The sequence below is a fragment of the Carica papaya genome, chromosome 6 (assembly GCF_054855325.1).
Source record: "Carica papaya isolate Zhongbai chromosome 6, ASM5485532v1, whole genome shotgun sequence".
Classification (NCBI taxonomy): domain Eukaryota; kingdom Viridiplantae; phylum Streptophyta; class Magnoliopsida; order Brassicales; family Caricaceae; genus Carica; species Carica papaya.
Window position 1 is genome coordinate 8,175,836 of NC_142314.1, and position 26,954 is coordinate 8,202,789.

The 26,954-nt window shown below is 37.4% G+C and overlaps 3 protein-coding genes across 4 annotated transcripts; 1 reads left to right on the forward strand and 2 right to left on the reverse strand.

The window, feature by feature from the left end:
* Positions 1 to 4,915: 4,915 nt before the first annotated feature.
* MEF9 (mitochondrial editing factor 9) lies at positions 4,916 to 7,500 on the reverse strand. Its single transcript, XM_022047977.2, has 2 exons — positions 7,362 to 7,500; positions 4,916 to 7,216 (listed from the first exon to the last, which is right to left on the reverse strand). The coding sequence occupies exon 2, from the start codon at positions 7,040 to 7,042 to the stop codon at positions 5,033 to 5,035; it is 2,010 nt and encodes a 669-aa protein (XP_021903669.1). The 5' UTR covers positions 7,043 to 7,216; positions 7,362 to 7,500; the 3' UTR covers positions 4,916 to 5,032.
* A 34-nt stretch (positions 7,501 to 7,534) lies between these two features.
* On the forward strand, positions 7,535 to 9,314 carry LOC110818939 (pentatricopeptide (PPR) repeat-containing protein). Its single transcript, XM_022047978.2, has 2 exons — positions 7,535 to 7,840; positions 7,968 to 9,314. The coding sequence occupies exons 1-2, from the start codon at positions 7,535 to 7,537 to the stop codon at positions 9,027 to 9,029; spliced, it is 1,368 nt and encodes a 455-aa protein (XP_021903670.1). The 3' UTR covers positions 9,030 to 9,314.
* A 2,844-nt stretch (positions 9,315 to 12,158) lies between these two features.
* Positions 12,159 to 26,767, reverse strand: ATR (Ataxia telangiectasia-mutated and RAD3-like protein). Of its 2 annotated transcripts, XM_088223257.1 has the most exons (17): positions 26,472 to 26,762; positions 26,102 to 26,246; positions 25,909 to 26,021; positions 25,126 to 25,460; positions 24,870 to 24,994; positions 24,596 to 24,740; positions 23,957 to 24,505; positions 23,798 to 23,873; positions 22,511 to 22,826; positions 20,319 to 21,575; positions 16,562 to 19,955; positions 15,898 to 16,467; positions 14,841 to 15,464; positions 14,299 to 14,493; positions 13,956 to 14,156; positions 12,830 to 13,322; positions 12,159 to 12,307 (listed from the first exon to the last, which is right to left on the reverse strand). In XM_088223257.1, exons 1-15 carry the CDS (start codon positions 26,653 to 26,655, stop codon positions 13,989 to 13,991), a joined length of 8,196 nt encoding a protein of 2,731 aa, XP_088079383.1. In that variant the 5' UTR covers positions 26,656 to 26,762; the 3' UTR covers positions 12,159 to 12,307; positions 12,830 to 13,322; positions 13,956 to 13,988. The 2 variants fall into 2 exon arrangements, with proteins under 2 accessions (XP_088079383.1, XP_088079384.1); XM_088223258.1 differs by lacking the exons at positions 12,159 to 12,307; positions 12,830 to 13,322; positions 13,956 to 14,156; positions 14,299 to 14,493; positions 14,841 to 15,464 and having other exon boundaries at positions 16,123 to 16,311; positions 16,513 to 19,955; positions 26,472 to 26,767.
* Between the last annotated feature and the right edge of the window lie 187 nt (positions 26,768 to 26,954).

Genomic DNA, 26,954 nt, shown 5'->3' on the forward strand with positions numbered 1-26,954 from the left:
TATATTGTTTTATGAATTTCACCGAGGTAAGTGAATGGTAAAAGGTTTTATTACTGATAAATGAGTTTATTGTAAATTATGCTCCATTGGTCTTTTTGTGTTTTCTACCCACCTTTACCTCCGTGACGGTGAGATATCGTGATGTCCTTACTGGGCTAGTGTAGTTCATTCCTTATTTAATCATTTCAGATCAGGAAGACATTGTTCCCGAGCCCGTTCCGCAAGAAGACGACGAAGGGGACGCCTAAAGACTCCAAAGTCATATTCATAGCTTTACTTTCGAATTTCTCTTTTAGTTAGTTTGATCTTTTATATTTTGAGCACGTTTTTGGTTTTAGTGTAAGGGATGTTAATCGAATTTTGGCTTCGCTTCCGCATTGACCTTTTTTTAATACACATATTTCATTTTAAATTTTCGGGGTCGTTACATCATAGATATCATAAATTTATATATAATCTGTAACATAGTACATATCATACTTTTACATTTCAATCATCAAACAACAGTTACCCCATTTTTATCAACTTACTAGTATCCGTGGGGATCCATAGGGGTCTCTGCTACCCGTGAACCATTCTCTTGATAAACTTAATTTTCAGGGTCGTCCACATACCTCATCCGGTATGGGTGCCAAACAATTAACCTCAATACCCCATCCGGTATAAAGGTGAAGTGGGCCGTCCCCATACCCTGTCCGGTATGAGCGCCAAAATATTTAAAATCTCCATACCCCGTCCGATATGAGACAACGTTCCCGATAGGGTTCCATATGGATCTGGTCCGTCCACCATCTCCCATGATATTTAGTGAGGATGTCAACTTATTCATTTATCAATTCACATACATTTTCTATTTTTTTCTTAGTTTTTCATTTCTTACATAAACATGAATACTTAAGCAAGTAACGAGCATCCAATAAGGTAAGCATATCATCGGATTCACAAATTCAAGCCATAATGAAATAAACAGTGATTTATGCATTCAAAACCATAGAATAAATAAATCAGATACTATATTGCATTTAAACTGTAAAATAAATGAAACAGGAATCGACAGAGAAATATGTCCGATTCGGACTTTATTAGCAACCGTAATAATTATGTATATCTATTTAATTCATACAAATACAGTTTTATCATTTATTAGACTTTAATCTCGATTTTCAATTTTCTTTTCATAAACACCTCCAGAACCTAAATTTTTACCTATTTTTCTCAAAATTGTTTTCAATTAAATTTTTAAAATAATTTTAAATTATTCAATTAAATAATTTTATCCCTTGTTGTTATTATTATTATTATTTTTATTATTTTTATTTAATTAAATTAAATTAAATTAAAACGATTTATTATTACATAATAAATTATTATATTCATATAAAAATTATAAAAAATTAAAATAAAATAATAATAATAATAATAATTGGGGTGTTACATATACAATTGAAGTAATCAGCAAAAGAATTTATAGATGGCATTTTGGACTTTAGTGAATTAAAATTAATTTAAAAATAATTAATTAATTAATATGTTGGATATAAAGAATGCTACAGATGGAGGATTATAACAAGGTGGAAAAGCATGTGTTTGACTGGGAAGCTTTATTGTTTGACAAACAAGTACTCGCAGGCAGTTCCTCTAAAATGCGAGGAAAAAATGGTAATTGGCATCAAGGCCTTTTCCCGATTGTCTCTCAACATTTTAACCACAAATGGACAATAAGAAACAATCCTATTGTCCTGACTCGATATATGATCTTTTGTGCGTATTCAAAGAGGATTGCCTGATTGTAGTAATGTGTGAGAATTCTCATGGTTATATCCAAAGAGGACTGCATGACTTTCCCTTCTCATCCCTTTGTATTCAGTAAAAAATAAAATAAAATAATCTACAATAAAAGGGTATACGGATTACTATGACTTAATATAAAAAAAAAAAAACCAACAGATCAAATATATGTATGCAGATTTAGAACATTGTATGCTCCAAAATTTTGAAGATGCAACAACTTCGAGAATACACACTCTGCAGGATATTGTTCAGTTACTGCTCTGGTATTCCAGGGAGAATCTGGTGCTTCTACCCACTTGAGTAAAAAGTAGGTCTTGCTCGTTGCTGGACTCTGTTTTCTCCCTCTCTCTCTCTCTCTCTCTCTCTCTCTCTCTCTCTCTCTCTCTCTCTCTATATATATATATATATATATATATATCTTTATCTCTAAAAGTTTTTCTAGAAAATGATATCTTTGCTTCTAATACAAGCTCACTGCAAGTAACAGAAGCTGCTGCTCGTACCAAAGAAAACATATGTAGCAGATCCTTAACTGCTACCAGGGAGAAGTCTCGTAATGCAAAGTGGTAAACATGGTAACTATTCTGCTAAGACTTCGTTTGCCAATTCGTAATTGGCAGGTGATAAATGTCAACAATGAATATCGCAAACTAGTCTAGTCAATATATAGAGGATTAGTTGGCGGCAAGGCCAGATTTCATGAAGAGACCAATGAAGAACAAACACCATCTTAATACGTTTTATGTGGAGTCTATGCTTCAGCATGGTTGACAGCTCTTTTTCTCACCGTGACTCGACTCCACCAGCAATATCCAGGTAATGCTGGTGAGATCCAGAAGGAAACTCCCACTTCTATTGGGACCTCTTATCAGATGCAACCTAAAACATTTGCAGAGAGTTCTCAAGCTTTTAATCTGTCGTGAAATATCAAAGTAATTTCTACTGAAAAAAGTTCAGTCATGATCAGCAAAAATCTAAAGTATACTTGAACGTTTGCTAGCCATTGAAACACCTACCACAAACAAAATTGTACCTTAGTTGGAATGATATTGTCAAGCAAGGGCTAGCTAAAAACGATCTGAACAACGTCCCATTCATTTGGCTGCTTAACCTGCTGATGGAGAATAATATAACAAGTCGAAAGAATCATGTGATGTTTACTAATGATGAAATCCAAAGCAGCAATCAGCACATTTGACACTAGGAAAAGTAAACCCCTTTCAGTATTTAACAACTGAAAAATATAATGGATGGATCGCTTTTCGTTTTTAATTTTTCACAAAGTAAAACATCAAAAAAATACTTTTCTAGCTAATAATGAATTATGTAAATCAATTGCCAACCTATATTATAATGTCAGGCCTCAAGATTTGAATTCTTGTATAGAGCTCAATAATCACATATTTTTTTCAACTAAAATATTATAATTTCCTTAAGCTCCTTTATGCTCTTATCAAGGTTACATATCATAATTACAAATCACAATCCAAAAGTTCATAATTTCTGCATCAATCCAAAATTATCAATCTGCAATATACTCGATTATCACTAGTCTAATAATTATCGAACCCAAACTATTGAATTCCAAAAACTCAATCTTAAATTAATTAGTGGTGTATGATTTAAGTTCTTACATATATATCTTTTTAATATGGAATTAGGGCATCATATACATCTTTTCTTTTGAATATATGTTATCACATATATCTTGCAATCCTACAATATATAAACATATATATTACGTAGATCCCCTAAAGGATATTTTTCTATTATCTAAACTTTACTCACCCTCTAATACAGGAAGAATGAAAAATGATCGTTTTGACTGCTAAAACCTCACATAACATTACAATTAAAAAATTTAATCACTTAATTAATCCTCTCTACTTGATTCACAACCAATGAAATTGATTTCGAACCAAATAACTAAAAAAAAAAATTTAAATACAAAAAACGTTACGACTTACTCGATAAGTTAATTATAAATTCTTGACTCAATAAAACGATATAAAGTTTTCCATCTTGAAAACGCTTGAAGAACATTCTCTCAAAACTAACTAAATCTAACTTGGAAATAAACCAGAAATTTTATTAATCTTAAAATTGAAGTTGTGATTACAAAACTAGGATGAAGCCTTTATATAGACTTCAATTTTCCAATAAGACTAGAAATACAATTATATATTCCTATTCAAATTCTTAAACACAAAAAATAATTAAATTCTAATCTAGATTTAAAATAAATTTATAAAATAATATTAATTTATTTGAAGAAAGATTCCTCTCCTCTTGGCCGAATCTCCATAGACCCTTTTATCCTTTGACTTCAATTTGGTGTAAAATTCCTTTAATTTGCAGCATGGGAGTCATATGGGGATAAGGAAAAAGGAAGAGGAGTCGTCCTCGGACACGAGTCGGTTGTCCACGTGGAACTGGCGCACGGTGAAGCTTCCAGGTGCGTGCGGCTTGCGTGTGCATGTGTGTGGGACCACCTGCACATGCGCATTCCTGCGAGCGGTCATACATGTATGCACCCACGCGTGCATGCGGCAGCCTGCACAGGCGCACTCTGCTGCTTGCAGCTTCGGGTCGCCCGCACAGCTAGCGTGCTTCTTCACGCAGGAGACGATCCTGCATGTGCATGTACTCCTTTCTCGCACATGTGCATGCCTGCAAATGAGCACAAAGCTGCTGGCTTGCGCGGCCTGCCTTGACCGAATGTCTCCTTGGCCGTGAGGCCTTGAGGCCTCCTCGAGCTGGGCCAAAAGTTGGCATTTCCTCTTGCCTTGAGATTCTCCAAGCGTGCGGGTCTCTTCATGGGCTTTAAGCCTTCTTTGAACAAACTTGGCTCATTTCGTTTGGTACGGGACTTGTAAAAATTCCTTTTTCTCACGCACGGATCTATGTCCGCGTGTTGTGCGGCGTGCATGTACGGCATCTTTGTGCTTGTGCTTGCGCTTGCGCATTGTGAGTGTTGCATGTCCTTCTTCCCGTGCAGCTGCAGACTTGTGGGTAATTTTTGCACGGGAATCCTGATTTTCACGAGATTCTTCCTTCTTGATGTGGCATTGTATCATTAGAACTAATTTTGAGTCATCTAGGATCACATTACTCTTTTTCTACATTTATACAAAACTTGAGATTGAATCAATTTAATATGTTCCTATTGTCAAACTATCCGTGGCTTGAATAACTTTGTTAGGTCAAGGAGTTGAACCTTTATCCAATTTGTACAAGTGCATCAATCAATTGGATGGGAGGAATCCACCCAACTAGATGCCCTCTCCTTCTTGATTTTATTTCTTTCCATCATGGTTCTAACCTCATTAGCATCATCCCATCGTCCCACATCAGCATACATATTGTACAGCAACACATAAGGGGCTGAGCTTTCTGGTTCAAGTCTCATCAACGCTTCAGCTGCAACTCCAGCCAACTCTACATTATTATGTACCCTACAAGCACTCAGTACTGCCCCCCACACGGCATTATCTGGCTCAAAAGGCATACTATTGATTAATTCCATAGCCTCCTTAAGTTTCCCATTCCGACCTAAAACATCCACTAGGGAAGCATAGTGTTCGATCCTTGGTGCAATACCATATTCATCAACCATAGATTTAAAATATTCCCGGCCTTCATTGACCCATCCAGCATGAGCACAAGCATTCAACACAGAAATGAATGTTATATAAGTAGGTCGAACTTTATTACTTTTCATCAATTTAAAGAGCTCAAGAGCCTCTGTAGCAAAGCCATGAGACGCATATCCTCCAATCATTGCATTCCAAGAGATTACATCTTTTTGCACTTTCACCTCATTAAAAATGCTCCATGCCTCAGTTATTGCCCCGCATCTTGAATGCATAGTAATGAGGGAGTTATTTATTGGCACGTCCGGAATAGTTGTCTTTATGACAAGCTGATGTATCTGCATTCCTAGGTACAGATCCACAAGCCCTGCGGACGCACTGAGAATTGAAGATAAAGTATGTCGATCGGGTTTCTGCCCTTGGGATAGCATGAGCATGAACAGGTTAACTGCTTCTCTATGGTTCTCATTTTTCTCATACCCCGCTATCATAGAATTCCATGACACCAGATTTTTCTGAGGCATCCTTTCAAAGAATCCTCGAGCGAGATTTAAACAACCCGTCTGGGCAAATCCTGCAATCATCATATTCCATGACAGTGTATCAGGGTTTGGCATTTCATCAAAGAGACTCAACGCCTCTTCCATAGTTGACATGTGAACATAGCCACTGATCATGGTATTCCATGAAAAAGTATCACGCTCTCTCATTTGATCAAAGAGTTCCCTAGCTGCAACAACATCTCCTGCTTTCACATAGCCCATGATCATAGAATTCCAGGATACCACATTCCTTTCAAGCCTCCCATTGATTTCTTTTCCAGAGTCATGAAAAACTGGAATCTGATCAAAAAGTTGTCGAGCTTCTTTTACCTTTCCTTTCTGACCATACCCTGCAATCAAAGTGTTATAAGCATGTAATAAAAGATCTCCTCTGTCATCATATCTTCTCCCAAATTCAGTCAAAACCCTTGTAGCATCATCTAGTCTACCATTCTGGATAAGCCCAGAGACAAGTGTGCTCAAAGAAGCTGAGTCCAGCTCGGGTATAGTCTCGAAAAACTCAATGGCACGTCCAACATCACCGTTATGCAGAAACCCATTAACAATTGCGTTCCATGACACTACATTCCTTTCAGGCATCTTATTGAAAAGCTTCAGCGCCTCATCCATCCTTCTGTTCCTGGCGTACCCACTAATCATGGTGTTCCAAGAAACACAGTCCCTCTCCGGCATTTCATCGAACAAGCGCCTCCCATGGTCCACAAAATCAATCCCACCACATGATACATAACCCGAAATCATCAAATTCCAAGAAACAACATCTCTCTCGGGCATTTCATCGAACAGCTTCCGTGCTTTTGCAATCTCTCTTCGCTTCACGTAGCCGCTCATCATTGAATTCCATGTAATGGTGTTTCTTTGTTCCATTTTATCGAATACCGCCCTCGCTTCGCTAAGCTGACCAGTCCTTATAAAATGAGTTATCTTCTTGTTCATTGTGTAAAAGTATGTGGACTGGGAAGAAGAACTGGGTGTAGAAGCAAAACCATGAGATGACAAAGGCGCGGCCTTTACAGTGAGTGCAGTAATGGGAACAAGAAAACGATGCCGTTTTGATGCAGACCCGAAGACTGAAATGGCTGCATTTAGCCTCATCCTTCTCGTTGCTAGCAGTAGCAGCTTATTATCTCTTCATGAGTTTTGAAACTCGAAGCCCAAGGAGGAAATTTGGCCGAGATGCTTCATTTTGTTAACCGGCATCGTTTCTTAAACCCAGAGAAGAGACGAGAGGTCGCCGAGGGCTGCGCTTATTTAAAACCAAGTTTATTCCTTCAAAAAATAATAAGTTATGGTAAATATTAATTGTAATTTAAAACATTAATTAAAATTATTAATGAACCTTAATTAAATGATATTATAATTTAAAAGAGAGTGAAATGAAGAAACGAAGCCGATATAGCAGGAAGAAGCTCACTATCAGTCTGCTCAGTTCATCAGCGTTTCAAATTCGAAGCCGAAGGAAAGTTATCCGAAAAGCTTTTCATCTTCAAATGCCAGAACACTAACAAACCGGAGGAATCGTTTACCGAACCAGAGAAAAAGAGACGGGTGGCACAGGGCTGGGCATATATATCAATAGTAGAGCAGATGATAAGCGATTGCAGATTGGCAATATTATTCACACCATTGCCATGGAACTACAGTCACCCGCACCCACAACAAATCAAATTTCTGGTTCGATGCAAACGTGGTGGAGACACGTTGTTAACAAAGCAAGGCCAGCGGTTTCTCTCTTCTCTCGCGGCCGTTGCTGTTGCCGGAGACTCCTCGGCCACCAATCGTTTGATAAGGAAATTCGTAGCCGGATCGCCCAAATCGGTGGCTCTCAATGCTCTCTCCTATCTTCTTTCTCGTCAAACCTCTCACCTACACCTTTCCCCTCTCGCCTTTTCTGTAACTCTCTCTCTCTCTCTCTCTCTCTCTGTTCCTTATAATATCTTTTTAAAAAAAATGTATTCATTCTTTCGTCTTAAAAGATTCAGTTCATGTGTTTTCGATTTGCATGTATGGACAATTGCAGTTGTACAAAGAGATAACTGAAGCATCTTGGTTCATTTGGAACTCAAAGCTGGTTGCTGATCTGATTGCTCTACTTAATAAACAAGAACAATATGAAGAATCACAGAGGCTAATTTCTCAAGCTGTCTTCAACTTGACGTCACGTGATCGAGATCTTGCTCTTTTCTATTGCAACATGCTTGAGTCCAACTCTAGACATGGCTCGAGGCGAGGATTTGATCAGTCCTATGCTTATTTAACGGAACTTCTTGCTAGTTCGTCATCTCTTTTTATTAAGCGCCAGGCTTGTAAATCAATGATCGTTGGTTCATCTCAAATGGGTCTACCTCATGAAGCGGAGAAGATGGTTGAGGAGATGAGAAACAAAGGACTGAAGCCATCATTATTTGAGTGTAGGTCCATTTTATACGAGTATGGAAAGTTGGGATTTCTCGAAGATATGGAGAGGTATCTGCATCAAATGGAGAAAGATGGTCTGGAAATTGATACTGTTTGTTCAAATATGGTTCTCTCTTCATATGGAGCTCATGGTGCCCTTCTTAAAATGGTTTTATGGCTGCGGAAAATGAAGAATTCCGAGATTCCTTACTCGATAAGGACTTACAATTCAGTCTTGAATCATTGTCCTACGATCATTTCATTGGTAATGGAGTCAAATGATTTCCCACTTTCAGTTGTGGAGCTGGTTGGGATTTTAAAAGATGAAGAGGTGTTGTTGGTTAAGGAGCTGATCGAATCACCAGTTTTGGAAGATGCAATTGAGTGGAATGCTGGAGAGGCGAAATTGGATTTGCATGGAATGCATCTCAGTTCAGCCTACTTGATAATGATACAATGGATGGAGGAGACCCGATCTAGGTTCTGCAACGGGAATTGTGCGATTCCAGAAGAGATTGTGGTTGTTTGTGGAGCAGGAAAACACAGCAACCTTAGAAGGGAATCTCCAGTGAAACAACTAGTAAAAAAGTTGATGGTTAGAACAGGATGTCCAATGAGAATCAACAGGAAGAACATTGGCTGCTTTGTTGCCAAAGGGAAAGTCCTGAAGAAATGGTTTTGTTGATTACAATGGCCAACTCTGCTTTCTTATTGCAATCAAAAATCTGGGATGAAAAGATCTATAAAAAGTCTCTCAAGAACTTACTGGAAGATAATGCCGCCATCCATCCATCCATCTCAAGCCAAGAGCTCCAATTATATTTCCAGAATCACCTGTAAAGAAGGATCATGGCAACCATTTATGTCAAACGATTAATTGATATCTAAGAGTTGGACATGCTAAATGATCATCCAGTTGTTAAGCAACTATGAAACTTCTGACATCAACAAACTGGCAGGTTCCTTGGTACTTTGAGGATGCATGAATCACAAATATTTTTATCACCAAACTTTTGGTCAAGCATCCCCAAAATGCATTGGGCTAACCCATTGCATAAAATTAAGTTTTGATGGGAAGAAAGTGAAACCGCTAAATCAAATATATTTCAAGAAATCACATGCTTGTTTTCCTATGAAATTGCTCTTCGGATCACTTCCATCCATTCTTTCTGCAATATAAACATGAACTTGTATTAAAAAAACTCTTGACGATAGGAAGGAATGTTAATAAATACCTGGAGAAATTGGGAGCATCTAATTTATAATGCTCATTTACAATTTACATCTTCCGAAGATTCCTTTGTTTCCTGATATCATTCATGCGTGACAAACAAAATTTTCATGGAAGGCCAAATTTGACAAGAAACTCTATTTGTTTCGTTGTATTGTCACTTCAAATAAAATGCATTTTACTCAAACCTCCAGAATTGACTCAAACTCCTATCCCTCAGGCTGAATAGATTCCATCAACTCCACAAATAACCTGGAACAAAATTCCAAGAAATGCTTTAAAGTTGTTTGCCTGTGCAGGAATAAATGAGTAATTACAAATGCCCTGGGCGAATTATATTAAGTAGAGACCAAGCAATCAATCAATCATTACACACTCCCATCAGATGCAAAAGTTTAAAAAGTCAGGTCTAGGAAACTATGTGACATCAAAAAACAAAAAATAATAAGAATAAGAATCCTTAAAAATTTGTAGATTACCAATAAGAATACAATAGAAATACAATTACTTAGTTGATTACAATGGCTGACTTTGCTTTCATATCGCAAACACAAATCTGGGATGAAAGAATTCATCGTTATGATTCCAAAGTATCTATCAAGTAATTACACAAGCATATGTGTGCTAGCGTAGCAAGCCAAATTCTAGCATACTTCTATTTGTGCAGTGAAATGTTGAAATGTTGTAGTAATGGACTATGGAAGGTCGTTGTAAAATCACAGGTGCTAGCCTTCAAGAATGCTCTGTTGATCTCTAAGCAAGCGTATCTTCCTATATGATTCTTGCTTTAGAATTGGGCATGGATTCAATGTTGTAGTTGTTGTCAACATCCCAGTCCATCCTGCCAACAGCAGAATAACAGATTCACTACCATCATCATGAAAAATCAACTTCACCATTTAATAATATCATGAATAATCAACATTTTTAAAGCAAAAAATTCAATTTGACCATTATTATCAGAATCCTGGAACTGAAAACACTGCTGGACTTTTCCTATCAAATCATTGGTATTCAAAGTTATTATGTTTTGTTTTGAATTTCCCTCCATTCTGATGCTGGGTATCACTTTGAATCCAGCAAATAGAAGCTGTGCATATACTATTGATGTTAGCTTGAGATCTTTTGTTTTGACTTACACTTCTAAATTTTTTTACTTATATTCTTCTGAGAACGTCAGGGAGCATAATATCAGCAAATTCCATACTAGAACTCAGTGGAAAAGAATGCGACTTGAGAATTGTATTAAAAAGAAATGACTATTCATCCATCTCTTCAAGCCAAGAGCTTCCGTTATCTTTCCAGAATCACCTGTAAAGAACGGTCATGACAACCATTTATACCTAACAATTATGAAATTTTGAGCATATGTTGTAATATGTTTTGGAGAAGCTAAATGATCATCTAGTTGTCAAGCAACTGTGAGACTTCTGACATCAATATACTGTTCATTAGTATTTCGAGGCTGCATGAATCACTAATACTATTATCACAAACTTCTGGTCAAGCCACTTATCAAAATGCATTCAGCTAACCCATTGCATAAAATCAAGACCACCACATCAAAAATCTTTAGAGAAATCACATGCTAGTTTTAGTATAGACTTGCTCTTTTGATCAATTCCATCCATTCTTTCTACAATCTAAAGAGAAACATACATTAAAAAATACTTGAAAATAAGAAAGAATGTTAATATATACCGGGAGAGAATTTTGTACATTGAGAGCATCTCATTTATAATGTTTATGTACAATGTACATGTAATATCCGGACTTAAAATTTGGTACGAGATTAATTTTAAAATAAAAAAAATAAAAAATAAAATAAATAAATATATAATTTTTAAATTTTTAAATTTTTATTTAATATAAAATTAGAAAAAAATAGATGAATGATGAAATTAAAAATAATTTTGAAAAAATAGATGAAAATTTGAGTTTATGATATATTTTTGAAAGAAAAATCGGAAACTGGATGTCAAAACGCAATTAACGCCACATAGAACCGCCCAATCAGCAACCCCGATGAACCAGCGTGCACCGTATGGCAAAGCACGCTGACTCGGTGCCATGCGGGAGGCCATGCTGGCAATCCGCATGCACGCGATCAGACGGCTCGAATACGTTCCCGCCCGCGTGAACGATTCGGATTTGTTCCCTCCTCATGCGCGATCGAACGGTCGCGATTAAATGCGATGAACAGCTCAAGTTCGTTTTCTCTTTAAACACAATCGTACGGTCCAAATCAAATCGTAATAAACGATGCAGATTCATTTACTCTTTAAATGCGATGAACAGTTCAAATTAAAACTAATGAAGATTGTCCTAAAATATTCAGTTGTTTCGTTTATTTATTTGATTTTCGTTTGTTTTTTTATAAAGGACATTCTCATAATCCTATTAAATATTTTAAACTATTGTGTAAGAAATATAAACTCTAACTCTATTATTCCGCTTCCGCATTCAATTTATGATTTTATTTCTTTTTAAGTTCCGGGCCGTTATAGTACATCTTTTAAAGATTCTCTTGCTTTCCTGATATTGGTTATATACAATAAACAAAATTTTAATTGAAGGCCATACCTACAAAGATACTCACTTTTGCCTTCATCGTATCAGTTCATAAATGTTATAACGATATCAAAACAAAATGCGATCGACTCAAAGCTCCAGAATTGACTCAAACTCTTGTCGCTCTGGCTGAAGAATTTCCATCAACTCCACAAAATAACCTGGAAGAAAATTCCAAAATATGCTTTAAAGTTGCTTGCCTTTGCAGGAACAAAGCAGTAATTACAAATGCCCTAGGTGAATTATCTCAAGCATAGACCAAGCCATCAATCAATCATTACACACTCCCATCAGATAGCGAGAGTTTAAAAGTGAGCTTTAATATGTCATTAAAAAAGTACTAAAAGATTAAAGAATAAAAATCCTTCAAAAAATTTGTGGATTTGCCAATAAAAAAACAATGTATAACCATATTAATTATATCCTCCCCTCTTCTTCAGGAAAACCCACATGCATTTCTCATTTCCAACATATGTATTTTTTAACAACCAGATGATAGGATTTTGTTTTGTGAAATTGGCATAAACCTCAAATTTTGACCTTTTCAGAGATCTGTCACTATGCAAAACACAGCCATCCACAACTTTTTCTTTCTTAATAAACTAAACCTGGAAGCAACTAGCTAAGACTTGTCTACCAAGCTTTTGGCAAATGGGCAACCAACATCATGTGAATGACATCACCTGAGGTAGAGTCAAGGAGAATGTTCTCGAGCCCCAGAATTCAGAAAACAACAATCCAAGGTGCAAAGATAAGCTTATATATCCAAGCATTTTACTTTACGTTTGATCCTAACTCTCTTCATCCAAGAATTTTCCTCTGCCTAAGATAGAAGCCAGCCCCAGAATTCAGAAAACCATGATCCAAGTTGCAACAGTAAGCTTATATATCCAAGCATTCCACCTTATGTTTTATCCTAACTCTCTTCATTCAAGAATTTGCCACTGCCTCAGGTAGAAACCATAGCTGACATCCATAATATAAACTTGGGACAGTGAAGTATCCATTAAAAACCCCTTCCTCCAACCATTGTTCTGTTAGAGGATTGTCTATGAAACGTGCTTCAGCAATGGCCTTCAAGGTGACCACTTAATTAACAAGTTCGCATCTTCCTCAGGTCATCCAGGGACTTCTAGAAGAATAGATATCCAATGCAATCAGTACAAGTAAACCAATCTGAAAATAAGAAAAATACATCAGTTACTATAAATATAAGGCAAATTCCAGTTTGTTATCTGCTGTTTGGAGTTTTTCAAATTAAATAAATACTGTTTGTTTAAAGCAATTTTAGTATTCATAGTTTAACCATTAGTCAGATAATATACCACCATTAGTTTTAATATCTGACAATCTAGATCTTAAAAAGTTTAATCCATAAACAACTTATTAGACTTTCTCCAATTAAAAAATCTAAATAAGCAAAATTTTCAAAAATTTTAAGAAATTAAAACTAAAATAAAACTAAACAGTAAAACTTAAATTACAAAAAAATAAAATAAAATAAAAATCCTAATTGGAGAAGGTTTGGCGAAGTTTCTATGTATCAAACTAATACAACTTTTAAGTTCTTTTGTTTTTAATTTTGGATACTCGAATATGAGCTGTCCATCTATCAAATAATTTGAAATCCATATCACCCACTTGTTCAAACTAACAATATTAAATTAGCTAACTAAAGGTCAAACCAAAAGTACCAAAGCTGTAAAAATAAACGACATCTGTTGAATCTGAAAAAATCTGAATATAATAAAGATAATGTGCAAATCAAGGTCATGATAATGGAAAACGGGAGGGAGATTCACCGCATACCTGATCTAACTTCCATCTGATTTGTATCCACCTTTAGAACCATGGCATCCACCATATATACATTTTACCTAGATTCTTGTGTGAAACTGCCTCTGCTATCAAGCGACGAGCCTGACCTTCTACAGCTAAAGGCAAAGATGGAGCTGCTCCAACCCCAACAACCACACCTTGCAACCTTGCCTCAATATTACTTATGGCTCGCTGCAGTTTTAAAAGACATATTTAATAACAGACTAAACAATTCTTCTAAATAAAATAATGAACTAAACTTCATCAACTTAAAAAGAATGATTAAGTAAAACTAGATACAACAAAGACAAATCAAACAGTGTGTGATGTAAACCTGTGCGTGTGGATTCTGAACTTCTACCCCACTAGATTTGTGAGACTTTGTCCACTCCACAAGAGGATCATGAATGAAAGTTTCCAGAACACTCATCAAAGTTTCTCTGTTTGTCCTAAGCACAGAAAGTGTGATTTCACAAACCCTCAAGAAGACACCCTCATATCCAGTGATGCCCAAGCCATCAATCATATTCTGCAGTTTCCATGAGATAGCAGCATGAGAATAAAAACTGATACATGTGAGTATTTTATATCAAGTATTCAAAAAAATTACCAATATAGAAGGAAAAAAAAAACATATGCTACCCATCACATACTGAATAAAAAATAATGAAATAGAAACACAAAATTGTAAGAAAAGCAAAACTTGATAAAATAAAAATAAAATAATAAAGCAAATTTATCTAAAAAGAACTAGAAAATCCACATGTACTCTGCATTCTTAAAACTGACTGAAATTTAGGCCAAGCTAGGCTTCTCAAAGAACTGCGGAGCACATTGTCAGAAAACAAAGGAGATGCATCCATTTCATGTTCTTACCTGGGTTAACCTGAAAGGGACCAACTCAGGCTTCTCCAACTGCAAGCCCTTGTCAAACAAGCAACTAAAATCAACATGAACACAATCACCTGTTGTAGAATCAAAGAGAATGTTTTCGCCATGCCGGTCACCTAGACCCACAATATGCCCAACCATGGACCAAACTGCAGTAGTATGAGCATAAGCAATTCGAGCTCTAAACCAGGCGGCTGGCTCAGAAAAAGTGGTCAGGAACCATTTATGGAAAACCGGAGGGAACATAGGAAGAATCTTGTTCTTCAGCATGTCATCCTCTGGCATTTTTCCTTGGCACTGGTCATAAATCCTTTTAATTTGGGGATTTGTCTTCTGCCTATCAAATTTTCCACAGGTAACATAAATGTCTTGTAGTATGTGCCTGAGTCCACGTGTATGGGGCACCCACTCCACCATGCCACAGTCCTCAGTTAGCGGAATCACTGCAAAAGTGCGAATATAGAGCTTCCTCCGCCGGCTTTCAGGATATTTGGATAGTAAGCGGTTTATCATTGCAGTGAACTCCATCATGCGAGCATCTTTTCGAAGATCATCCTTGGGTTTGCAGAGGAATGGGTGCTCAACACCATCACTACCCAACAGAACAATCTGAAAGTACAAAAGGGGAAACTCAGTACTACCTCAGTAGACAATGTTGGCAACTGACTAACAGATTAAACCTCAGTCAATGGCATCTCCAGGACAATGAGGAATGACAAGTTAAACATATGGGGAGCAACAGCCTGAAAGAATTAGTTATGCATGCCAAACAGATTAACCCCAAAATTAACATAAATGTTATCCATACTTTCCTGATCATGCCATATGGAACTTAATAGTTCATTTGTCATATAGAAGTCAATGTTAACACAAACGAAAGTTCAGTTCATTTACTACACGCATCACTTATGGTTGACATTAATTTGATCCAATTGAAATGTGAACTCAGTAAATAAAAAATGAGATGAAACTGGGAAGTACAGAAAGATAAAAAATGAAAGTACTAATCAACATGTCTCTTCTTGTTTTCCTAATAACATACTTTTTTTGGTCGCTGAAGAGACGAGAGAATTTCTGCCTCATCAGCTATGCCACATATTGTAGGCAAATCCAAGCCAGAGAAAATATCAGATGGCAGTGTTTCAGCAAGATTCACATCATATGCTGGTAGACTGACAGTAAGAGACTGTTGTATTGGCATTATAATCCCCAGTGGCATCATTCTTTTCAAGGCACTGAATTCAGTTGATATATTAATTGTTTTAGATTTTGCTTGGCCCCCATGGAAACACAATCTGATTAGATGATCAATCAGACTAGCAAACTGAACAAACAAATTGTTGCCACCACTTCCCTGGTTGAACCCCTTTCGGGCAGATTGTATGATTTCTGCAGCTGCCTCCCGTCTAGATGGGATCGTGGATTTTGAAACTGCCGCCATAATCCACAACGCTTGCTGCGGATATTGACGAAGAACAGACGTAATTATATGTTTGACCAGCCTAACAATTTCTTCATTTTGGTGGCAAATTCTAGAAACTAATTGAGGCAATACTGTTAACCACTGGTATGTTGGCAAATCTTTCAAGCAACCTCGCATTATGCTCATTACCTGTGAAAGAAAGAAAAGATAAGACAAAGGAAAAAAGGGGCTTACCTGAACAATAAAGGAGGAACTAAACATCACTCCAAGGTTTTCTGATCACCTTTCCATGAACATTCTTCAAATCCTTTTGGGATGATAAGCCACTTGTTTGATAAATGGTACCAAAGTCAAACCACAGAGTTAACAATCTTGGGAGTGCTTGAAAGAGATTCTTGTGACCCCTGTGAAGCCCCTTTGCATAGAACAGCAGAACATCAGGGAGGTAAGACCACCAGCGTCTCTCAGTGCTTGTATTTGGAGAAGCAACAAAAACGGAAGTTGATGGAATTACCCTGGTCCCCAGCTCAGAACTCTCTTCTTGCCGTTTTCTTGCATCAACAAAAACTTCATCACAATACTTAGCCATATAGAAGTATCCTTTCTCCCACTTGGGCTGCAGTTCTCTCACCCGGGAATAAAGACTTATCACATCTTCTTTCTGCTTCTGTCCAGTGTAATGGATCCATCTAGAATACAGAAGAAGGGTTTTGGCAATATCTTTGCTCTCATTCGAAGCTTGGGTATCACAAAGTACAGGTAGTGCATTCAGTGGGACCAGAGAAAGGCTAGTGATTGATGATATTGCAGCAGATCCAACAACTTCTACAGGCATGTTCAGTAGAGACTGCTGCAGCTCTGCAATTGCACCATCAGATCGCCTAGTACTCCAAAGAAGCTTAGCTTTCTGCATGCGGACATTAGGAGCACCTGAATCCTGGGCTTCCAGCATTGCCCTATTTGCTGTTTCATAATGACCAGCTAAGCGACAGAGCTTTGCATACTGAAGCCAGAAGTTCCCAACTTCAGCACCAAGACCACTGGCACCAAATACCAGCCTTCGGAAAGCCAGTAGTGGCTCCCTTGCCCAAAGGGATGGTTGTGTAAATTTTAGCCGATTTTCCCAGTTCTCCACAACTTTTAAGAATCCCTGATCACTTAGATGAAACGATTTCTCCAAGAATGAGTCATCAAGGAGAAGTTTATGGAAGTCTTCTATCTCCCGAAGCATGTGAAGTTTGACAACAAATGGATAAGCCCGCATGTATGAATCCATGCCTGCAGCAGCCAGAGGAGCAATTAAAGCTTGTCTAGACAAAGCAATTTTCTCAGCAACTGAGAATTGATCCTTCTTCATCATTGCCTGCAGAATCTTTGCAACATCCATGTCAAAAGAAGCATTACTCTCTGAACTGCTGCAAAGCAAACCTTCTCCATTAGCACCACTAAGATACTCATCCATCAAGTCCCATCTACCAAGCCTCCATGCAGCCTGCACACCTTGCATGCACCATGTTTTCTTGTAATGGGGTATCCTAGAAATTAAACCATCAACATGAGTAACCATTGCCTGAAGATGGCACATGTTTAGCAAACAGTTAAGAACATCTGAGTGCCTCTGAACTGAATTGGGTTCCATCTGCAGAGCCTGTTCACATGAAGTTAGAACTTCAGCCCAGTTTCCAGCTTTTTTGTTTATTAATAGCTGATCTTGTAAACTTAATGATTTACGTAAACATGCCAAGCCAGATAAACCATCAGGCTCATCCAGATAGCTGTATATTTCCATCAGATATGAAACATCCTCATCCTCAAATATGCCACTTCTCTCAGCTGAGGGGTTGAAGGAACCCGACTTTCCACGCACATGAGACTCAAAGTACATTAAAGCCCTAGCATAAGCCTGACACCTGGAGGATGCCCTAGCTAGGGTCACCCTTGGAATTGCATCTAAAAGCTCCGAAACATATTTACATTGTACAAGGAGTTGACTCTGATCTGTCATTGAAGTTGGATTTTGATCCTTCGACTTTGATGCTTGTTGCCTAGAAGCTAATAACTGCAAGGATTGGGATAGAGCTATATCTTGCTCCACATCATCCACCCATTGACCAAGATTATCAAGAAGTGTAAAGACAGCTTGGACACATACTTCACTTTGCCCACCATTGGTTCCATGAATTGCAGCTCCACTGTTTTCTGATGCTGCAGCATCAAGAACAGAAAGAATTTCTTTGGTAATGCTATGGCGTGCATCCTCAGTACCGTTACATACTACATTGAGAACTAAGTACGGCAGCAAATATATGGCTGTTTGCATATCATGACGTACTATCCCTCGACAGGCAACAAAAATACTTGCACGAGATCCAGTTGCACGTGTGGTTAGTTTTTTTATCCAATGGAATATCCATCTTCTGAACGACATAGAAGGCCGATAAATGGGTCCAGCTGATGCAGAATCAGCCACATTTGGAAGCTGAAATCTAGATGTTAAACACGGTGCTATTATCTCTTTAACGTAATTAGAAAACCGACCCCATAACCTCTGACCCCTATTTGTCTCGCTGTTACAGTCAGCAGTTTTAATATCATATGCACTGACTTTCAACAGCTCTTTGTCCTTCAGTGTCGGTGATATAGGAGCAACACTCTCATCCAATGATGCCTGACAACCTGCAATCTTTAGTAGCTCCTGTATGGCCAAGGCAGCAGAATCTTGAACAATGGTATCAGGTGCTGCTCTAAAAGCCCGAGCAAGGTGCTTGTGGATTAGCTCAAAGATAAGATCATCATCTGAACATTGAATTTTAAAGCGATGGCATGAAATACCCCTTATATTTGCAGGGTCAACTGCACCAAGTGCTCCAATGCAATCAGCACAGAGCAACTTCAACCGCTGACCCACTGCAGTTCTCGATTCTTCTGCACATCCTCGGAGTAAAGATGTAATCAAAGAGCTCAAAACATCCATTTCCGAGCCACTTCCACCGGTTATTAAAGAAGTAACATCTTCCCTTCTACGATCCAGCAGTTTGCTCAACTCACAGGCTACCATGTATCTAACGTTCAGGTTCTCATGATTGAGACCATCAACAAAATCTCGCAACTGATCCTTCAAGGTCATTGAACCACGGGCTTCTTGTATAGCATTGTTAACTTCTGTCAAAGCTGGTATACTGGGCAGGAGAGGAAACTCACATATATGCTGCTTCAGGACTACCCTATTCTTTAAGACAAGTTCATCTAATATTTTCACCACTTTATTCAAATGCTTTGACTGACTTTCTTTTTCTCTCTCCAAGAAGGGAATCAACGCGGCAAAAACTTGAGAAATTATATGTTTTGTGCTAGATGGCGATACCATTGCTAACCTCTCAATGAAAAACTGCAAGACAGAGAGACCATCACATTGGAGTGCTTCTTTATCAATAACATGCATAAGAAGAACCATCAGTTTCGGAACATAAGTACTCAAGCATGGCCCCATCATTTCTATGAGCATCTCAATACGTTTCAAAGCTTGTTTCTGCAGTAAGAAATCCTCCGTATGTAGCATCTTTCTGTCAATACTGTTAAGAAGGCCAACAAAATGATTCCTCAAAAAGGCAGCAAGATCTTCAGCATTTGTCAGAACCCTGGCGACCTTCTTTATCACATCAGGTACTCTTTCTAACCTGGATAAGGAACTCATTACTAACACGTTAATAACATACCTCTTGTTGTTATAAGTGCAACACGATCTCATTAAGTATCCATTACTTGACCCAACCAAAAAGCATTCCACTAGTAAATGTAATTAATTGCAGTCACTACATCAAATGTCCAATCGGTATATGTATATCAAAACATGAGGCACACATGTCAAGTATGCCCATGGACATCAATCATATGTATGAAAAAATCAAGTACAGTTTTTCCAACTTCATAGTGAGGGGAAATAAGCAGAGAGACTAGACCAAAAACTATCAACTATGCTGCATTTCATATTTGTTAATTTTATTTACCAAAAACTGGTTACCTGGTCTAAAGTTGCATACCTTCTGTTTATCTCGCTTGCATCAGCAACATCAACAAAGCATATAAGTTCATCCAAAAGTGCAGGTAATGCAGCTGCAAAAATTTCTTGGTTGTCAGAACCAGTCTGTGTGTGGTAGAACTGCAATGCAGAGACTAAGTGTTTCTCATCTGATTGATGAAGAGCAAAAGCGAGCACTTTAGGTAACCAATTTACAATCAGGGGTACAACATCAGTGTTCAAACACTTGGCCACTTCATACAAGGTATCAACTGCTTGATCATTATCCTTCTGAGATACCAACAGTTTGGGAAGAATAACAGGAACCATTTTCTCAATAAGTTTTTCAGTTTCAATACCAAAAACAGCCTCTGCAAACTCTCTGACCATATTTGCACGGGTTGCAATCCTCATAGACAGATAATCAAACAGTTCATTTCGAATATGAACAGCTTTTGAAAGTAAAAGTTCAAATCCTCCTTTAACATGGAAGTAACAGGACTTGTGTATTAACCTTGATGCATTTATTCTTACTGCTATATGTGGATTATCAAGCTGATCTACCAACAGGATAAGGGAGAACAAGAAAAGATGACTATTAATATCAACAGCCATCATAACTTCTGCTGCAGATTCCATGAGGGTCTCAAAGATATGCAGATCTTCTGAAGCTGACAATGCATGTTTTATAATATCTATAAATATCTGTTCACAACTTTTATTTGAAGCACTCCCATCTATAAACAAACAGCTCAAAATAGGATCCTGAAGGAAGCAATTAATCTGAGTACAAAATGCCTCTCTTATCACCTTATTTCTGTTAAGTAGCAAGAATTTAAAACATTTTATCCATTCTGATCTTGTTCTGAGAAGAATTTCTCCAGTCCCATGTAAAAGAACCCTTTGCATAACTTCCAAACAAGCAAGTTGAACCTCTTCTGAAGACTCATCATAGAGAAGGTCAAAATATAAGGATTGTAGGCCAATAAAATCACAAGCACGAACAGTTTCCAAATCCTGCATACTTGGTTGATGTACAACTTCCCAGTGTAACATCCGATTGCGTTTGAAATTTCCGTCGCACTTGGAACACCAGAATCCTTGTAACATAGCATCTACGGAGTCTCTATGCTTCTCATTTTCAGTATTCAAAAACAATTTGCAATAACTTTTATTTTGACCAACATCGTAGTTGCAAGATCCATAGAGACATGATAAGAAACCAAGGGAATATGGAATGATTTTCTTAACTTTTTCATGGTCATCTTTTCTCAAAAACCTACAAATTTTGAGTAAAATAAAAAAGGAGAGAAACATGAATCAAGGAAATATAACATCAGGGGATCACATTGATTATTTTATGCAGAAGGAGATGAAAATTTAATCCATGTTATCGTTCCATCTTGTGTTACTCGAAAACTGGAAGGGTTACTGGATGTTAGCTAGCAAGTAATATATTACTCAAACCCCCAACTGAAAGAGAACAACTATAGCAAAGAATTGCATCCTAGTTTAAGTTGGTCCCAATGATTAACAAGCATGAATACACAACTATGTTTGCATATCTGTGTGTGATTGTGCTCACACCTTCAATTTTCCTGTTACATAATGTCTGTAAGTGTTTCCATTTTCTGAAGTGAAGAAATAGATACTTCACTCTCTACTTTTAACAAACTGATTATGTCCGTTTCAGGGGGGGAAAAAAAACAAACAAAAAAAAAAGAGGACAGAAGGAAAAAATATCCAGTTTCCCTAGTACCTCCCATTTGGACTTCCTAGCATACTTTTATACCCAAGACAATACAAGTGGACAGAGTGGATAATTCTAAACTTCACTTCAGTGTACATAATTCTGAACACCAAGATAAAGTTGAAGCAGATTAATGCTGAAGTAACCACATAACTCTCAACAGTGCAGTTTGGCTAATATAAATTATTATTTCAGCAAGCATCATCTCTGAGTTCAATTACTCAAAATCTTGTCCCTCAATCTCCGTGAACCAAAACGATAGTATAAATTACAATGAAGAAAGTAAGTGCAACTGGAGACAAAATAGTGTTTACTCTTGTTCAAAAGCATTAAGATTGAAATCCAGATCATGTGATTAAAACTTAATCATCTATACCAAAAAAATAATAATAAGCATGGTTAAGCATAGTTAAACATAATTAAAACAATTTGAGGAATTGATGGAATTTTAATAGCTCACTTACTCCATCCTTCTGAACATATGTGATAGTGCTTCACAACCAGACCACCAGACAATCACTGGCATGGAAATGATGGCTCTGATTCTTACTTCTTCAGATTCATCATTAAGAGCCAAATCCAAGACTTCGAAATCACTCTCAGATCTTAAGCTGGGACCAAGTTTGGATAAAACTTGAACACAGACACACTTTATTTTCCATGAAGCATGAGGACTGGTAGCCAACATAGAGTAGCTCCAAGGAAGCTTTAATACCACATGCAGAAGATCCACATTATCATCCTCATTCATTGAAAATTTATTCTCTATTGACCAGGAGCCTGGTTAAGTGGATAAAATGGTAAAAAATTACTACATTACCGATTGAACCATAAACTTCCAAAAAGGAACATTCCTAATTTACTGAGGCAAAAAGAATAAAAAAAAGGAAATTTACTGATTTACTGAGGCGAGAATTAAACAATCACTGCAGACACAAGCCAATAATTTTCTCTCCAGAACCCCACAAGAGGGGAGTTATCAAACATTGCCCTTTTCCACAACCAGTGTGAGAAGAGAAAACCACTACAAAACATCATTATAATGGAAAAAAGAAAAGGACACACCAAAAGAGGAAGCAATTACAACTCCACAACGAACATGTTAAAAAGAAAAGGACCATTTTTAAAAGGGTTGAGGGGCATTGGCTGTTTTTGAATAAAAGTAAAATATACATAATAAGAAAGACTGAAAGAGAGACTAAATAATAGGAGAATAAAATACGTCCTACAATAGCAAAACAGAAAACAAAAACAAGTTAACTTTAGTACAAGATAGCTCAATCCCTTAGCAAAATAGCTAAAGAGACCCTCTGAAAGAGCCGTGGACATTAACCTGAAGTGGAGTCAAAACCATCAATCTGGAAGCATTAACTCAAAGAAAGAAACAATTTGCGAAGAGTCTGCCATTCCTTTCCAGTATCTAAACTCATAAACGAGTGAACAAAGTCCCTCTCTGTAACATTCCTGCTTCCTGTTCCCACAGAACCCATGCAGAGAACACACAGTAAAGACTTCAAGGGAACAGGAGCACGCCAATTCATAAAGATGTATAAATGACCTCAAAATGCCATATATAATTCAGCAACATGATAGGATGGGATGTATGAATGACCAGAATGCAGCACAGAGATCAAATTAAGGATACCTCAACATGCCAATTTCTTCATTTCATAACTGAGAAGACTGGTCAAAATCCAATAGCACCAAATCTGAATTTAAATATATATATATACACATCAGTTAAGGCTTACTTTGCAAAAGCAACATGCTGTGAATCCCCTCCAAGTAGAAGGAAATAGCAGGAGCAAGTGTACTTCCTTGCTTTGCCTACATGGCACGTAGAGAAAATTAAGATTAGCAGAAAAATTAGTAGAATAATTAGCAAATTTAATATCTATTTGTGTTTGTACCTGCTCACATATCCAGGGGATCCATGCATACATCTCCTTAAATACAGCATGTGACATGTTGGTCCATGGGTACAAAGAGAAGACAAAGCAAAGCATGCTTAGAGCTGTTAATGCAACTTCTGATCTTAAAGAATCAGGTCCAACAGAAGGCGGCTTTAAATGTTCAATAAGTGAAAGAAGTGCTGAATGCATATTATCCACAAATTCATCTCTTTTCTGCACTGGAATGTCAGCATTTGAATCCTTAGTTTCTTGCCCAATCTTTTGCCGTTTGGTACTGGAAGTACCTGCATCCTGAAAATGTCTTTTTTCTCCAATCCTTGTGTTTAAAATAGATTTATCACCTACTTTTAACAAAGATAAGCTTGTATCATTTGCTGACTTCCCTCCAACATGATCTGGACCAAGAATAGATACAGCTACTTGGAAGCAATCAATTAATGGAAAGCAAGGTTCAGGAAACCCAAGCAAATGCACAAGAGACTCTGGCTTCCATATATGAGGTGGGCAGGTTTTAGCAATCCGTACATATGCACTGCATAACGCAACCTGAATTTCATACATATTATCATTACTCGCCAAACAACAAGGATTAAGTTTTTATAGAGAAGAAAAAAAAAAGATTAAATTCAAGTTAACCTTCAACTCATCACTCTTGGTTGTCCCTATTGAGTGGAAAAAGGCATTGACTAAATTTTCAGCTGTTAGTTTGACAACACCATCAGGACAATTAGTGTGCAGTGCCTTAAGGCAGCCACCCATAGAGGAATCGTAAACTATATTCCTGCAAATAAACCACAGAGGGGTATCATCAGAGGATTATGATAAGTCATCTAGCGGATGTTATCCTAGAGGCCCTTCAACCTACAAAATTGTTCCAGCTCAGCATTGCAAGTTTAGCATGAAGACGCACCTGAAAATAGGAACTCCCTCTTCATCCTCATTTAATATGGCAGATATTGAGTGGATAACATTCTCATATGGAACAATGTCAAGACTTATGACTGATCCAATGATGCGTGCAAAGTCAAAACAAGCCTCCCATACAAAATTCAAATAGTCAGATAATTGCTAAAAAATTATAGAAAAAAATTATAAGAACGTGTAAACAAGTCCATAGTTGATTAAATAAGTTAGCATAACCAACTTCTGGTCCCACTGGAACCCACCATATGTAAATCAGCGTCTCCGTAACACAACAAAGAACACGCAGCTGAAACAAATGGTGTACTAACAAGTCCTTCCACGTACAGGGTCCCTTCAGTTAAGCATTTATTAATAAGCTTCAGGGTCCAAGTAGCAAAAGATTGCCAACTCTTTCTGCCCAACAGGTTAACCATGATACCAGGCCCATCAACAGGCTTATTAGTTGATGGAAGATCACAGAGAGGAGTCGAGTTGCCCAGAATACCAGAAAATGAATTTTCGAAACACTTCAACCTCAATCTAGTTGATTCTGCAATTTTTGAATCTTCAGCAACGCATAATGCAATATAGAAAATGCCTGCATAAAAAAAGCATCTCAAGCTTCAGCTATATACTTACTCAGCAAATGGAATATATACATATATATATATATATAAGAAAAAGAATATAAGAAAACAAAATATGTTAACCAGTGTAGAAGAGTACACAGAACCAATGTTCTCTAAAGACAAAAAATGGGCAGTTCATGCTCCAAAAAATGAACTGAAACCCCATTTTTGGGTATTACTTTCTACCAAATTGATGAAATTAGTAACATATAATTCCAATCCCATTTGGAATTTTCTAGGGAGTTAATCTTATCTGGAGAAAAAAAAACGAGAAAAAAAAAAAAAGCAAGCTCATTCTCCAAAAATGGTGAAAAGTAACTGGGAACCCATTTTAACATAAATTACATCATCACCTTTCATAAAGAAAAAAAATATCATCAATAAGGATTTAAAGAATGATCATCCTTCTCTTGTTACCTTCAATGGCCAGCATAGAATCAAGGAAAAACAGACGGTATGTGTCCCGTGATCCAGTACGTAGCAAGGATAAAAGTGATCCAATTGTTTCAAAAATCACTCCATGTCGAGAGCTGAAATACCATCATTATTCGTCAAAAAATGTTCAAAACAAAAAATAAAGGAATTAAACCAAGTAAGTTAAATCAGTTACCGGAAAGCTGGTTCAGCAAGGAAGGGCAAAATCCGACCAATTACAGGCAGAACAGCACTAGGCTTCCCGTGGTAAAAAACTCCAGGAAAATTCCTTGCTGTGTGAGCAATAAGCTTCACCACTGCTAGGACTTCTCTCTCATTGGCTGCAACAAACAACCAACAAGAACTATAATCACTTATATAATTGAAAAAAAAAAAAAAAGGCAATCGTGGTTTGTTAACCTGGACGCTAACTTATCAAACTGGCAAGAAAAAACTAAAAGAACTAACAAACGTTGAACTTGGGACTTCAGCGTGCATCTTTTTTTTTTCCCAAAGAAGCAAATAGGAAAGCCAGGAAAATGAGTAGAGCGAGAAAGAGAGAGGACCCGAAGATGAAGGGACAACGTATGCGTGAAGGAGATTGGGCAAAACCGCGCGAAATCTGGTGTTCAAAGCATCATCGTCTCGATGAGCATTGCTGTTGGTTGGCGGTGTGGATGATGTCGCGGCTATTCGTTCACGGAGTTCGTGGACCAAGCTGGAGAGGTTGCTAGTACTAGTGGTAGCCATTGCAAGCTTGCATTTGCTTTGCTTCTGTTTCTGTCTTCTCTTCCCTCACGATTTCAAAAGGGGGTCATATAATTTCAAAGGTGGGAAGCCATTCCCAGCGTGCAGAGCTGGTTGATTTCTCCTGACCCAACTATATAGAATTCGGGCTTATTTTCACAGAGAGGCCATAGTCGTGTCTTTAAATAGAAAAACTGGAGTCGTTGAGGGCCCATAATTTTATATTCAAAAGCCTTGTTTGAAAAACTAGAGCTGTCTACGAGTTGGGTTGGACCGACCCGGTTCCTACCAGTCTCACTCTT

What these genes read in the sequence shown, in the direction of transcription:
- MEF9 (XM_022047977.2), bottom strand. Translation starts at nt 7,042, where the DNA reads ATGAGGCTAAATGCAGCCATTTCAGTCTTCGGGTCTGCATCAAAACGG.
- LOC110818939 (XM_022047978.2), top strand. Translation starts at nt 7,535, where the DNA reads ATGATAAGCGATTGCAGATTGGCAATATTATTCACACCATTGCCATGG. An exon ending in TTTCCCCTCTCGCCTTTTCT is followed by an intron (nt 7,841 to 7,967) that starts GTAACTCTCTCT and finishes GGACAATTGCAG; the next exon opens with TTGTACAAAGAGATAACTGA.
- ATR (XM_088223257.1), bottom strand. Translation starts at nt 26,655, where the DNA reads ATGGCTACCACTAGTACTAGCAACCTCTCCAGCTTGGTCCACGAACTC. An exon ending in CAGCATGTTGCTTTTGCAAA is followed by an intron (nt 22,827 to 23,797) that starts GTAAGCCTTAAC and finishes CCACTTAACCAG; the next exon opens with GCTCCTGGTCAATAGAGAAT. An exon ending in CTCTTCAGCGACCAAAAAAA is followed by an intron (nt 15,465 to 15,897) that starts GTATGTTATTAG and finishes TTGTACTTTCAG; the next exon opens with ATTGTTCTGTTGGGTAGTGA.